General features: G+C 36.8%; 1 protein-coding gene across 1 annotated transcript; it reads right to left on the bottom strand.

Annotated features, from left to right (window-relative positions):
• Positions 1-212: 212 nt before the first annotated feature.
• Positions 213-4,187, bottom strand: CCDC126 (coiled-coil domain containing 126). Its single transcript, XM_010078480.1, has 3 exons — positions 4,052-4,187; positions 3,003-3,406; positions 213-502 (listed from the first exon to the last, which is right to left on the bottom strand). Exons 2-3 carry the CDS (start codon positions 3,238-3,240, stop codon positions 321-323), a joined length of 420 nt encoding a protein of 139 aa, XP_010076782.1. The 5' UTR covers positions 3,241-3,406; positions 4,052-4,187; the 3' UTR covers positions 213-320.
• Between the last annotated feature and the right edge of the window lie 10,314 nt (positions 4,188-14,501).

Here is a 14,501-nt window from a genome sequence, read left to right as displayed (position 1 = left end):
TAAATATATTTAGAAACCTACCTGTAAGTTCCCCATTGCCTTCCATTTATTGTTATTATCCAATGGCATACTACATCAAATCATATCAAAATATCTTTAAAGACAACAAAGATCACTTCAGAAGTACTGCTCAAAGGCAATGAAATAATGCTTTGAGAACCTATGCACATTAAGTTAGGCCTACATAGATCCAGCACATTGTATAATAGAATAGTTTACACTTCTTTTAGAGTCAACTACTGTTTTGCCCTAGCCAGAGGAAAAAGCTTATCTTAAATACTACCTATCATCGATTTAGTAACACAAAGTGGCCCTGTTTGCTATCTAAAGTTCCTTGCTGATTTTACACGTTTGTTTGAAGTTACTGGCACCTGATTGCTAGTTCCGTTAGTGGTATTTGTTGCTGAGCCATTCACAACGATGTAATCAACTTTGCTTTCCAGTTTCACAAGACGTTGTAAGATGTCATCCAGAAGAACAGCAATTGTTCTCTTAAGATCAGCTGAAATGGAAAAAACAAATTAAACCGTATTATTTACTATGTGTAGAAAATAACTGCTATTTCAACATACTCACATCTTAAGACTTGCTATCCTTCCTACTATACTTTTTGGGAAGGACTGCAGATTAGTATATAAGTATAGAATAAAATAGATGCTTGATTTTTTTCAAAATACAATTTATTTTTTATTTTAGGCAAGGAAGATACCACCCTAACAGTGAACTGTGAATGAAGCCAATTAAACATTTGAGTGTAAGAACAAAATCACTAGTTGGAGCATTGGGCTAGTGACTATTCAAAGGCAATATTTCAAATTTCATCCAGACAACAGCACTAGAATACCCAGCTATGACACCTTTTAGCCTTGGACAGCAAAAGAATGTTATTTAACTACTTTCCAACATAAGGTAGTTCTTAGCAGCTGTCAGAACTATCCCACAGAAAAACTGCCATGAGAAAGTGCCTTATCACTTCTTAACATAAGCTACAAAGTAGTAAAACAAAAAATTCCATATATTTAGGCCTATACTGATTGAAAAACAAGAGAAAGGACAGTAAAAAATTTCCCATATTCTGGAACACAAAAAAAGGTAACAGACCTTTCAACAAAAGCTAATTACGCTGTTGTCAATGTTCATATCACTATCTTCTCTCAGGTGTGGAAAAAATGAACAAACTTAGCAGGTTTTACAAGGTGTTAAGATCCCTCCAACACACACAGACACATACAGACTCTCATTCCCTTCCCAACTCCCTAATCAGTTCTTAACTAACCAGAAAAATTGGGGAGGAAGAACACAGGTATGAAAGTGAAAAAAGAGGAGTAACCCAGATAAAATTAAAACACTAGTAATAAATTTAAAAAAATAATCTCAGGTCCGTCCCTTCTTTTAAAATTAACTAGTTCTTGTTTAGTAGTGTCATCTTTGAAAAAAAAAATTTAAAAAAAATGCTTTACAATTCGTGACAGAGCAGAGTCTGCTGTCAATGACACGCCGTGGGTCATGTACTCCGTAGTGCCATTCTGTGCTCAACAATCTGAGGGAAGGAATTGTCTACTCAAGTTTTAAGTCTGATGATCAGCATGTAGATCAAGAGTTGAATTAATTTTTTTATTTGATTTTTTTAATTAAACTTCAGAGAAAATCTCAGAAGGCAAATCTCATTTGGAAATACACTGTAAGACACAGCAGTAGAAAGCTACACTACACAAGTGTTTTTTAAAACAAGTTACACAGAGAGGTAATTACACAGTAAAAGCAGGAAATCCTTGAAGATACCAAAGGGGTGGGGGGGAGAAAAGAGGAAAGAAAAGAAAAAGTAGACTCCTACTGTGGTAAAAGTATTAACTTAATGAATTAAAGAATTAAAGGGTAAGACATTTTGATTCTGTCCTCCTCCTCTTGGGTTGCTTCCTGCTTATCATGTCATCACAGACTTCCCTCCTTGCTCCTGAGCAGCAGTCAAGAGTTCACACACATTTTTGCTGTTTGTACTCTTACCAGAATGCCTATAAAGGGCATCCTACAACTGGTAGAGCCCACCCTTTTAAGGATTCCTTAAGAAGGGGATAAAAGTACATTAATAAAAATCTTCACATATATATATATATATTTTAAAATATTTCTTTTTAAGCTTTGTACTACCTTTATTTTCACAGACACAATTTCTCCTTTATGGCAGAACACAGGTAGTTTCTTCAAACCTAATCCCTAGGGATTAACTAGAGCTCCTTGCAGCCTCCTTGAAGCTACGAGGGACCAGAGAGTTAAAATCATTAAGACATTTTTATGGCCTTGCTAAAAAGATCTCAAAACTGTAGTCTCAAAACTATCTTTTCTGTATTTTTGAAGACAGGCACAGGCTCTAGTAATATATTACCAGTGAATATTGGACACATTCATCACAGGTAAATCAGACAGAGAGATAAAATGCAGCAAGTATCAAAGCTCTAGAAACAAGGGATCTTATCTCTAATGGCCACTTCTAAAACAAAGGGAGATTCTGCAAAATTCATAATTGCCTTGCAGTCTCAAGACTGTAAGCTCAACACGTATGTTGCTTTCTGCTGCTTTTTTACTACTTAAAGAGATAAAAATTAAAGAGAAGGAATAAAAGCAGAAAGTTAGCAATGAGGCACAAGAAGAATCTGGAATGTTGAAGTGATTTAATAAAAATCTTCATTCCTGTATCAAGCATGTGCTTATTCCTCATTAGCTTAAGATTCAGAAAAAAACACATTACTGCTAATCCTGAAAGTAAGAGTAGCCATAGATCTGGAGATATCTAAAAAATTATTGGAAAACAAAAATCTCATGTCTCAAGCTTGATTTTGCACATCTTAATCTTCAACTTCAGTGAATAAACTAAAATCAAATCAGTTAACAGAGTTTTTTCTCTTAAAGAACAGTATATATTACGCTAAAAAGAAAAAAGTGTAATTTTACAGTTTTCAGGAAAAAAAAGATATTTGAATAACTAGTATTTTTTTTCCTCTTACCATATCCTGACATAGAGGCTCCACCACCACCATTCATTAAATTTTTATTTTCTTCTGCCAGTGCTTTGACATATCTTTTACTTAGATCTAATATCTGTCCACGCAACTCAGCGCTGCTTTGGCGTCTTGGATACTGAAAAGTGTAGCGTAGCAACATCAAACCCCAAATGATTCCAAAAACTAGTAAAAACATACTCAGTTTCTGGGACATATTTTTTCTTGAAAATGTTAGAAACATTTCTGATGAAGGCCACAGGTGTGTCTTAATTTCAAGATAAGCAACTGAACTTGGCTTTGCCAAATTATATTACATATTAAACTAAAATAAGATTTCTAAGAACTGAAAAATCTTCTGTCTGGATCATCTTGAATACATCTTCTCATGTTTTAGTTGGTCTTGATTCCTGAAATTTGTAAAATATCACATGGTTATTCAAAACTGCTGCAGCTGTTGAGATCAAGGAGAAATATCAGTTTCCAAATACAGTATTGTTGCATAATCTAGCAAACAGTTATGGATTTGTATCTGCTTAGAGGTGCAGTTATCTTTCTATCTCACCTGTTGTTTAAAAGGTTTCCTCTTCTTATTTCTCACAATTTTTATTCTCCAAAAATCAAAACTTCTATGATTCTACAAATCACCTTAAGTATTTTAAATACTGTTAATTTGAACTGACATTAAACCCAAATGCATTTAAAACAAAATGCAACATGTAGAAAAGACTTGTAAAACACTTATACACAACATTTTGATTAGTTACACACATTTATCTATACAGAAGAAAAAGATCATGTGGAATTATTGACTTAATTCTTATTCCTCACTTAGAAGCACAGGACAAGTATAAGCAGATAAAATGCAGAACAAAGTTTCTTGGTTGGTTAGTTAGTTCAAAGTTGGGCATCATACTCCTCTGGTTTTGTACAGCATTAAGAATTTTTTTTTTGTTGTTTTGGTGTCTTGCTAATAAAGAAAGAAATAAAACCAAAATGAACTGGCACGTTGCACCCACTTTTAGCATTTTACTACCACTTTAAAAAAGTCTTACCACAGCAGCCAATTCTGATCCTTCAATAGAGTAAGGCTTCAGGAGAAAAACAAATGGTAGGAAAGCTTTAGCAGTTAAACAGCAAACATCCAGACAGTTTGAAGCAATCTGAGCCAGACATCTTCAGGAAGCTCTGTATTGGGGGGGAAAAAGAAAAATAAACAAAACAAAGTGCAGGACTAAAGAGACCTTCACTTTCACCTGCAGTGGTTGAAATTGAGGGGTTCATGCCACATGTTTTTAAAACAGAAATACATTTTTAAACCTAACTTGAAGCATTTGTTAGGGAAAAACATAGAATCCATTTCCATTTTATTATAAATCCATACATTTGAATGCCAAATAACTGATTTCAATATACTGTAAAAAACAAAACAAAACAAACCACTTTGTAAGAATCTCACCAAAATGTATCCCTCTTCTTGTGTTACAAGACAGTAACAGCAGATGTTCCAGATTCATCATATATGTATATCCACATATATTTACATACGTGTAACTCTCTTATTCATTTTTCCCCTCAAATGAATCTGATCTTTTCAGTCTCTTTACATGTGTATACCTCGTATCTCTCATTTTTGGTCACCTCTGAAACTTCCCCAATTATTCAATAGTTTTTTGAGAGGGAGTTTCTATTATTTATTAGTATGGATAAAGCAACTCATTTTACATAATAGTTATGTTTTCCCTATTATTCCCCATTCTTCCCCACATATTACCTGGCACGACTGCTTTTCAAACTGAAGTTACACATTTAATAGAGTTACCCACTGGACTTTCTATAGTGGTATTTAGGTCTCTATTTTTATTAGAATATTGAGACCAAATTTCTTATCCTGATAAGAACTCATCTAAACTTAACTCCACCTCCATGGTATTTTTCATTGCCTCTGCTGACCAGTTCAAGTCGCCCTATGCCGACAGACCATACTCTGCTGCAAACGCGAGTGTCACTGCCAGCAGGGTTCTGACTTGTGCTTGTTGCTTACCCTTCCTCTTCACTCTTCAGGTAATCTGCTCAACAGGCAGGCCAACATGACTAATTCAAGTGGCAAATTTTCAAAGTGCTCTAAAATCAAAACGCATACCTAAATTATTCTGAAAATGATCAACCCAAGGCAGGGGCAATATTAGGACTTGGACACCAAAGTTGCTGCAAAGTAACAAGTTATTGTGTGAAAAATGCCCTATAGTAACTGCCAGTACATAAAATCTTATTTTCACTGTTGGGTGTGCTAATGTAAGTGGCAACAACAAGTCACTGAATGAGGAATAGCTTACTTCACCTTAACTGTGGGATATGACTCTGCACACAGCCAGATAGCCAACATGCAATAATTTTAAATCCCACTGTAAATTCAGTGGGATGTACTTTTTTCAAAGATTGTGTTTATCCCCCAAAAAACTGGTTTTGAGACACAAATTTGTCTTAAGTACATGAAAGAGAAAACAATAAAAACTTATATTCTACAGTATCAGCACAAATATTTTGAATTGTGCGGTTAAAGATTCCTGAAACAGATCCTCCCTGAACATGAGCTAACCAAAACTTCTTTTCCCTAGCTCTTTGCCAAATCCATGGCTCTGCACTCAGGCTTCAAAGCATAAACTGCTCGTACATCATTATGCATCTACATAATCCCTGAATAGTATCAAAAATGATGGAAAACACTTACACATGATGTCCAGGAGTAGGGTATCCATACGATGGCTCAGAAGACCAAACCGTATCTCTCAAGGAGAGATCACAAGTTTCAATCTCCATTCCCAAAAGTCTACATTTTACATTATTAAAAAAAAAAATTGTCTAAAAATAACAGATAGCTCTTGCAGACTTTAAATTAAGTTCAGCTCTCCACAGATCTCCAGCCATATCTCATCCTGAAGCATTTAGACAATATCACTACAGAGCTTTGGACTGGAAGTAACTCTGCCATCACACTGTAAATAAGACCACAAGCCAGGATAAGAGTCCTAGCCAAGAGGAACAGATTGAATAAACTCCCGCTTTTTGAATTACAAACTGGGTCTTTGCCATGTATATGTGATTCACAGTGTACACGCTGACTACTGAAACTAACGGAAATCAAGGACTTAACCTGCTGGGCAAATGGCATAACAGCCAAATACCGACACTGGGCACACGAACTGGGAGTAAGGTGTACCAAAAGAAAGGGAACTATTTGTACTTTTCAGTTTTGCTATGTATTTTTAGAGGCCATTCCCCCTTAAATGAGTTCCAGGGTAATTTCAAAGTTCTGAAGATTTGGTCTCTTTCTTTGTGAAGCATGCACTTCTAGTGACCCATAACACATTCCCTGCAAGACCCTTCCAAGATTACACAGTGTGGAGTAACCAAAAAAAAAAAAAAAAAAAGAAAAGTAAGCTTATACCCATGTGACTTGCAAGCACAGAAAAAGGTATCAGAGCAGCACATGTATGTACTAGGAAGAAAACAGCTCAATAAAATGGATGGATTGGAATATTCTTTTACTTCTTGTTGCCCTGAAGGGTTGGCATTTCTCTACATGAACATTATAGTTTAACCAAACCTTGTCCTCAGAACAGACCTTTGTTTTCAGTAATTCAGAGGTAATATCCCGTGAGATAACAGCCTACATGTAAGAAGGAAACATGGTCTCTTGTGATCTTCTCCCTCATTCTTTCAATTCCTCCTTACCCACCACTCCCTGAGCAGATGAAAAAGGAAGCAGAGACTTCCTTTTCACACTGACTTAGCCTGGGTAGGAACCCAGGCTTACCACTCTCCCAACTGCAGCTAAAGGGCTTTCATGGCAAAGGAGGTCAAAGCACTGCAGAGCACAACAGGAAAAAAGGACGCATCAGAGATACACCTTGTTGGAATTCCTACCACCCCTAATCTGAGACAAAAGAAAGATGACCCTGAAGATGGAGTCCAGCCAAGACAAAATTTGAAAATCTGAGGAAGGAAAAGAAAAAAACAAAAACCAAACCAAACAAAACACACACACACACACAAACCCCAAAACCCAAACACCTCCCCCCACCTCAAATCAAACAAAACCCCTGAGCTGACTGTCTAGGCAAAATGGCAACCCAAGAATCCATGAAGAAGAGAGTGTCTTCCAGATAATCCTTTCAATAGGCAGCCTGAAGTGACTGACCGAAGTGGCGATTTTTCAAAGTTCTTTAAAATCAACATGCATATCTAAATTATTCTGAAAATGACAAGCCCAAACCAGGGGTAGGATTAGAATTCCGAACTACAAGCAATTTCTGGATAGAGCATCTGAGACTAGGTTTACCTTTCACAGACATATAAAGAGTTTGGTTTTCTTCACTGTTGCCACTGCTGGTTGTCTAAGAAATATATTGCCAAAGCCTGACAATGTGGATTTAAGATTGTCCAGTGATACCCCAACAAACACTGACATACATCTGGCAATGAACTAAAGCAATGAACTAAAGCACTCATCCTCTCCAAAATAAAATCATGTCTCTATCCTCTGAGCTGTGTTCCAACATCAGTCATATATAAATTTTAATACTGAGTGCATGAAACCAAAGGAAGAAGGTCCAAAAAGCAACAGAAAATCCATTATATGTTCCATAATAAAGCGAAGTTCAGTATCTCTGATGCTATTTAACTAAACAGTAGCATCAGACTTTGGTTTGAATGCTGATCGTTCTCCACGGAAACCAGCCCATACTTGCAAAACATCATACTTGAATTTTGTTGCAAAGTCTTTCACAGATTCTGCTTTACTTATTCCCAGCAAAACCCAGAGATTACATTCATGTACAACACAAAAAAAATGCAACAATCAGTAAGGCAAAGGAATGCCTCATACACCCTTTAAAACAATCTCAGGGTATCATGAAAGCAAGGTATACCCAATTCCTTAAAAGGTTACAAGGCACATTACAGCACTGTCAGTTCTGCTGGTCAGTCAGGTCATGAAAGACCAGTACATATTAATTATCATTCTTCTAGTCTAACTGAGAGATCTCAGCCTCTCTAAACCACTAGGAGTGATTCACAGCATCAGCACAGGAAATTCAAGACTGGGCTGCGGAGATGGGATGTACCTTCTAGTTTTGGAAAACGTACAGGACAGATGAAGATGATTATTTATAAGAGCGATAGAGTGAAGCAGGCCCATCAGGTATTTTTTGTAGTTATTTGTAACCAGCTTTAGCAAAAACTAACAAAACAGAGTCAAGAAGAGGTGAGGGACAGAGAAAACTGAAGCCTGAGAATCCCATTCCCTTCAAGGATCGGAAAGACTTTAACAATAATGCCAAGGAAAATGCACTAAAAGTAGTATTGTTTACATACAGTCCTATAAAGTCACCTCTTTGGTCACATATTTTGACAGATAGAATGCCAAATTCTGAGACAGTAGTTCCTCAGTGTTACCCTAACCTATACAGGTCTCTAATAAATTAATGTATTAAGAAAGTAGCTTTGATAAATGGAATTTTACTCAATCTATTACTTACTACCATAATACTTATCACTGCCAAATTATGGTCAACAACAATGTGACACAGTGAATTCAAAAACAAATCTTGCTGTGTGACCAATTATTAACTGTATAACCAAAAGAAGTGATTTATCAAGACAGAGATTAAAAAAAAAAAAAAAGCCAGATATAGTCATAGGAGACTGCACCCAACTACAGACAGAGGAAAGGGAAAAAAAATCTTGTAACAGAATGGACAGCAGACAGAAATTAGGACAGTAAAAATAAAAGCTGACCTTAATAATCACTATGAAATAATTGTACAGTACAAAATTAGAATTTATTATAAGCTCAGTGGGAATGTAACAAGTTTATGAAATTATTAAAGATTTAAAATTAGCATACTGAAATTAAGTCTATATGAGAAGCTTCTATTAAATTCATGGCAGCAAACATCTCCCAGTACAGTGAGGATACTGCATTAATAAACAATAAGTTGTGCTGTAAACAGGCATCATGATACCTCACTGCAATACTCAACGAGTGTTTCAGGAAGACAAAAATCACGGGGCACTACAGAATACAAGGAAATATTTCCATGGTTCTAACAGCTCTATCCTATTAGTTTTCTCTTTTGCATCTATTTAGAGTGTGCTTCCCCCAGCCCATTTACCTCTGTTATCTCCAAAATCTTTTGCTTTCTGATTTTCCAACACCAAACTTTGAGCATCACAGTCACTCAGCTGACAGACTTCACTCTGACCATTGTGAGAGCAGACAGGCTTGTTCTGTTATTTGGAAACTTATGGGCACAGTTGCTGTGCAGCAAAGCAAACAGGAAGTCTAAAGAATGACTGACACACATAAAAAAAAAGTATAGAACATATTCAGTGACCAATTAATCTTTGAAGACAGGGACAATGAAATGAGCACCTAGAAGCCAAGAAGCTATGTGTCAAGACATTTTGGAACACCAAAAATGATGTTTGCTTTCTGGTAATTTGCAGCCTTAGATGGCTATTGGTCTGGCAGTAGGAGAAAAATCTGCATGAAGTGCAGCTGACAAACAGGTGCCTAAACAAGTTAAGTATAACCTGTAACACAGGACCACAATTCCTGGCAACATACAGAAATTTCAGTTCTCCCTTTCCATGCATAACACAAACTCCCTTCAACAAACCACCTGACCCACATCACTCATATTTAAAATTGGTGCCCAAGGAAGAATCACATTCCTCATATTTTTAAGAACACATGAGTTTTTGAAAATATGCCAATAAACCCATTTTCCTGTACTGGCACATCCTTACTGGTGACTTTTGCAGACCAACACTGCCCTTTGGCTCCCAAGATCATTAATCAGGTTCACTCAGTCAGCTCCACAGTGCCGTAAAAGAGCAGAATATTCTACTAAGAAGCAAAGAATTAACAGCAACGCTTGTCCTCAGACAAGTGAGATTGAGCTGTCTTTTCACAAGATCAACTCTCAGCATGTTAAGTATTCCTATTATTGTTGCTGTAAAATTTGATCAACAGAAAAACATCACCAGCAGAGGAAAAGGGAAGGATTCCCTGTTGTCAAAACCTCAGCAATGCTTGACACAACAGAGCCCATCAAAATGCTACACCTGTGTGCTGATGAGACTTGAGGGTCTTTCAAAACTGCATCATAGACAAGCCGATAGAGGAAAGACTTAAAGGCTCAAGTGAAAAGAACAGCACTATACAACACAATCCCATCTTAAGAACAGGTAAGAAAAAAAAAAGGCTGCCCTATCAGTATGATGGCTGCTGGACTAAAGGTTTTAGCAGTTCCATGCCACCTTTGGAATGCACTGCCAAAGGAGTCTGCCCAAAGCTTGGTGTCTTTTCCAGGACATCTATCTTTATACCTTCTCCTACAGCATATGTTCCTTCATTCCCTGCCTCTGCATGCCCTAGACTTGCAATTACCAAGGAACACTTGAAAAAAAAAAAAATTATCCCTTTGCCTTATTGTGACCATGTATTTTGGGGAATACCTTTAATGGATATTCCAAGTGATACCATAGAAAGACATTAGGTTTAAGGGAATAGCAAAAATGGGGAACTATCAAGAATACCTATTCTTCTCCAGTGCTACAACAAAGAAAGAAGAAAATCTCCTCGTGTGCTGCTGCCAGCCCCTGTCTCTCAATACGGCCAAAGGATATCTAGACCAACGAAAGTCACAGCTCACCAAGCAGACAGATATTGCCACTGCTGATGAGCTGTTGGGACTACCTCAAATATATATGAAACAAGGAACAGTTCTACCTCCTACAGGCTTCTCAGAACAGCATACAACTGATTTGTTTTGTAGCTGGCCTTTGAGTTGAAAGCAAAAACATATCACTTTAGACTTGAAAACCCAAACATCAAGTTTACAGTGGCTCTGATATAAAACCATTTGAGTGCCCAAACACTAGATTACCTTTCAAATGTCAATATTTTAGAAATACTGGTGACTTGTTTTTATTCTGAATGCAAGTAGTCCTAATTGAATTGTTTTTATTTTACACTTTCTGACAACAATTGTTTTTGTTTTGCGTTATGTCTAAGAAGTCTGCTTAAATACTTCTTGGTACCTCAAAATATCCTGGCTTTTTTTTTCAGTACACCCCCTTGCCCCGTATTTTGCCTACTCCTGTCAGTGAATGCTTTTAAAATAAGCCAAATATTTTAAACCAGAAATTCCTTGTTCCTTGCCTGGGTCAGTCAGCCAAGATTCAAGATTTTGAGAGTGGAAATGACTTGGCAAAAGCTGTGAAGAAAATTAAAGAAAGCAGGTATCAATGAGATAGTATATTAAACTTGTTGAAGTTGCCCTCCTCCACTGGGTCCTTCTGGGCCCTAAAATGTTTCTACATCTCTGTATCAGCTTCTTTAAAAAAAAAAAAAATCTCAGCTTCATTCATTTTTATTTATCTTTTTCTTTATGATTTATTGCTGCTGTTCTGGTCATAAGAACCACAGTAATGGCAGAGCATGAGGTACCTTCCTAGCTTCTCATTTCCCGAGAAGATTGCCCCAATTTTTTTTCATTGCAGTTGAACACTAGGCTATGACAAGCACTCCCTTACAAAGTCCTAACTAGTACCTCTACTCCCTTGTGAAATTTCATAGCTGTGTTTGAACCATTTTTTCCCAAAGCCCCTGGGACTCCAAAACCTCCTTCTGGGATGCTAATGTTTACCTAATTTTAGCTAGTTTTACAGAAATACATATCTGCAAGATTATTAATGTAGCGTACTGAAAACAGAGGGATTTTCACTGAACATTTTAAAGAGAACTGAAAGGAGGGGGCTGTCATAAGGAGACCTGAAAGGGGAGGGGAGAGAGGGAGTCACCTAGCAAAGCAAGGGCTGCAGTGGTGGAGAGATTGCCCCTGCAGAACTGGCCATCTACGTACACACAGCGCAGCATCCACGCAAACACCATTCTTGTAGAACAGTAACAAAAAAGGGCTTGTACCACTGGGGAAAAGGGAAGAATTTAACTTGTTTCTTTTTATTTCAAGAAACCTGCAGAATTCAAGCTGAGTATGGATGTGTGCAAGGTGTCCACCAAAAGTACGTTTCAGTGGTAAAACTACAATAAAGCCTGGGCCTCAGATTCACGCTCCCTCCCAGGAGGCTGAGCCACTTGAAGATTTTAAAAAAATAACACTGGAGGAAATGTTAAAGACAGATAAGTTCTCTTCTACATTTTTTATGATTTCTAGATTGACTTGTCAGTTTATCTTACCGTAGTAAGGGTTATGATAGACAGTAGTTAACCATAGAACCACAGTGGTGTGCACTGCAAAATATTTTATTGTTAAAATTAAATAGAAGGTACCCAGAAATTTTACTGAATTATTTATATCACAGTAGCCTCTTATTTCTTTCTTATTACTGAAGAGGCTAATTTCAGTGGAGTAGGTTGTAAGTCCTCTTGTCTAGGCCTCTAGTCTAGGCCCTGTTTTACACAGGCAAAGTACCCATTTTGTTCTGAGCAAACCAAAATTAATCTTTTAAATTACATAGGGAAATGGTAAAATTACATAGGCAAATGGTAATATAATTTTTGTAAAGCTGACAATCATAAAGGAAAATTTAGGAAACTATTAATAATGCGTAGTTGAGGAAATCCAGCCCACCTAATGGTACAAGTTTTCAATCATAGGTGAAAGAGCTTGTCAAATAACAAATACCATATCAGTACATTTTAGCAGTAAACTTTTACCAGCACAAAACACATTTATTTGAATGACCGAGGTACATAGATTTTTGACAGCTACTGAAAACAATTTAATGGCTATTTTTGGCACTTAGTAGTCTTCAAATATGTTGACTACACAACTGACAATTTAAGCTGAGAGCATGCATTTATCCTACCTACAGTTTGGACAAGATGCAAGAACTAATGCCCTTAACTATTCTTGGAAAAGGTACAAGTTATCACGAACTCCGGAGGAAATACTTTACTTTTAGCAGTTAAATGATGTCCGATCCCCAAGCTAAATCACAGTATGTGATCAGCTAACGCCAATGCCTCCTTTGAGAAGCTAAAAGCCAAGAGGAGTCTCTAAAAGCAGAGAGATTTAAAAAGCTTTAAAGAGGGGGGGAAAAAAAATAGGTAGCTTTATTTTGAACTGTAAAAGCTTTAGGAGAAAAATCTATTTCTAGACCAAAGGCATTCCAGCATAATTGCTTAATCCCTTGGAGTTCTCAAGTACCTGAAATTAATTATTAAACAATTATACATTGTAACACATGAAATAACAAAAAGAGTCCAGAATAATTTAGGCTTTATACATATGGCTATCTCCAGCAGTCAAAATGGGAACAAAGGTAGCAATAAATTTCCACATTTGATCTAAAATTGCAATTGCTCCACTTGTGACGCTAGAACAAGATGCTACTTAAAATACATTATCATCTTCATATTGTCTCCTTTCTTCGATATGAGAGTGAAACAGCAATTAATAAAATAAACACATTACAACTAGAACAAATCACATGCATGCTTAGCTATTACGTTCAGCATGTTCATACTCTGAAGGTTCTTTAAAAAAAAAAAGTCACAATTCCTAAACAACTCACTTTCTACACTGAGAAACTGCCCCCCCCCCCTTCGCCCACTGAGAGGGCAAAACAACAACAAAAAACCCAAACCACCACCAAAACAAAAAAGTGTTAACCTGATCTAAACTGCACTAAGGAAACTCCACACCATGTCACAGGACAGAACAAAAATTCTCTCTGCTTTGCTCTGTGGCACACAAACACAGAAATTACACTCCATTTGAGCTGTCAGTATCTTTTAGATTACAAGATACACAAAAGAGAATTAACAGGGTGCTACCATGTTAGATTAGGAAACTGAAAAGAAAGTTTATTAATAATGAATGATTAACAGAGCTACAGACATAAGGTAGAGATAATAGTATGTTATAAATATTTACAGAAATAAATTTAATAGATTAAAAATGTAGTTAAAATATTACCAGATATTACATATAAAAGCAATTTTATTATACTGTAAGAAGGAATCATTCTTCCACAACTCTCACTGTTAGGAAGTTTCATGTATCATCATGTCCTAAAATTAAACAAATGTTTTACCCGTTATTTTTTTTAAGCAAACTTGTTAGTGCCAGAAGATCACTTAACCTAACATTATTAATGATCCTGCTTTTTCTTGAATACTAATGAACAATTTTTTTTCTTCTTTCTGAGTTCCATCACATCACTGTTAGTATGCTTTGCCTCTTTGAAAGTCAGATCCTTACATTACACGAAAGACATCAATCTTGCAGAGTCACCGCTGTCACAGTTTATGACAGGAAGGCCACTGCACATGAGGAAGGAAACCAGAAAACCCTTGTTTCCTCCACCGCTGCCTCACCACTCAAGGACATCGCATCGCAGCCCTGGAGCACGGTTATGCAGCCGAAGGGCACGTTCAGCCCCGGCGGGCAGCAGAACCCGCACCGAACC

The sequence above is a fragment of the Pterocles gutturalis genome, unplaced genomic scaffold (assembly GCF_000699245.1).
Source record: "Pterocles gutturalis isolate BGI_N339 unplaced genomic scaffold, ASM69924v1 scaffold3098, whole genome shotgun sequence".
NCBI classification, from domain to species: domain Eukaryota; kingdom Metazoa; phylum Chordata; class Aves; order Pterocliformes; family Pteroclidae; genus Pterocles; species Pterocles gutturalis.
Note: the sequence above shows the minus strand (reverse complement) of the source record. Positions and strands in the feature narration are given on the sequence as shown.

What these genes read in the sequence shown, in the direction of transcription:
- CCDC126 (XM_010078480.1), bottom strand. Translation starts at nt 3,240, where the DNA reads ATGTTTCTAACATTTTCAAGAAAAAATATGTCCCAGAAACTGAGTATG. An exon ending in AGCCTCTATGTCAGGATATG is followed by an intron (nt 503 to 3,002) that starts GTAAGAGGAAAA and finishes TTTCCATTTCAG; the next exon opens with CTGATCTTAAGAGAACAATT.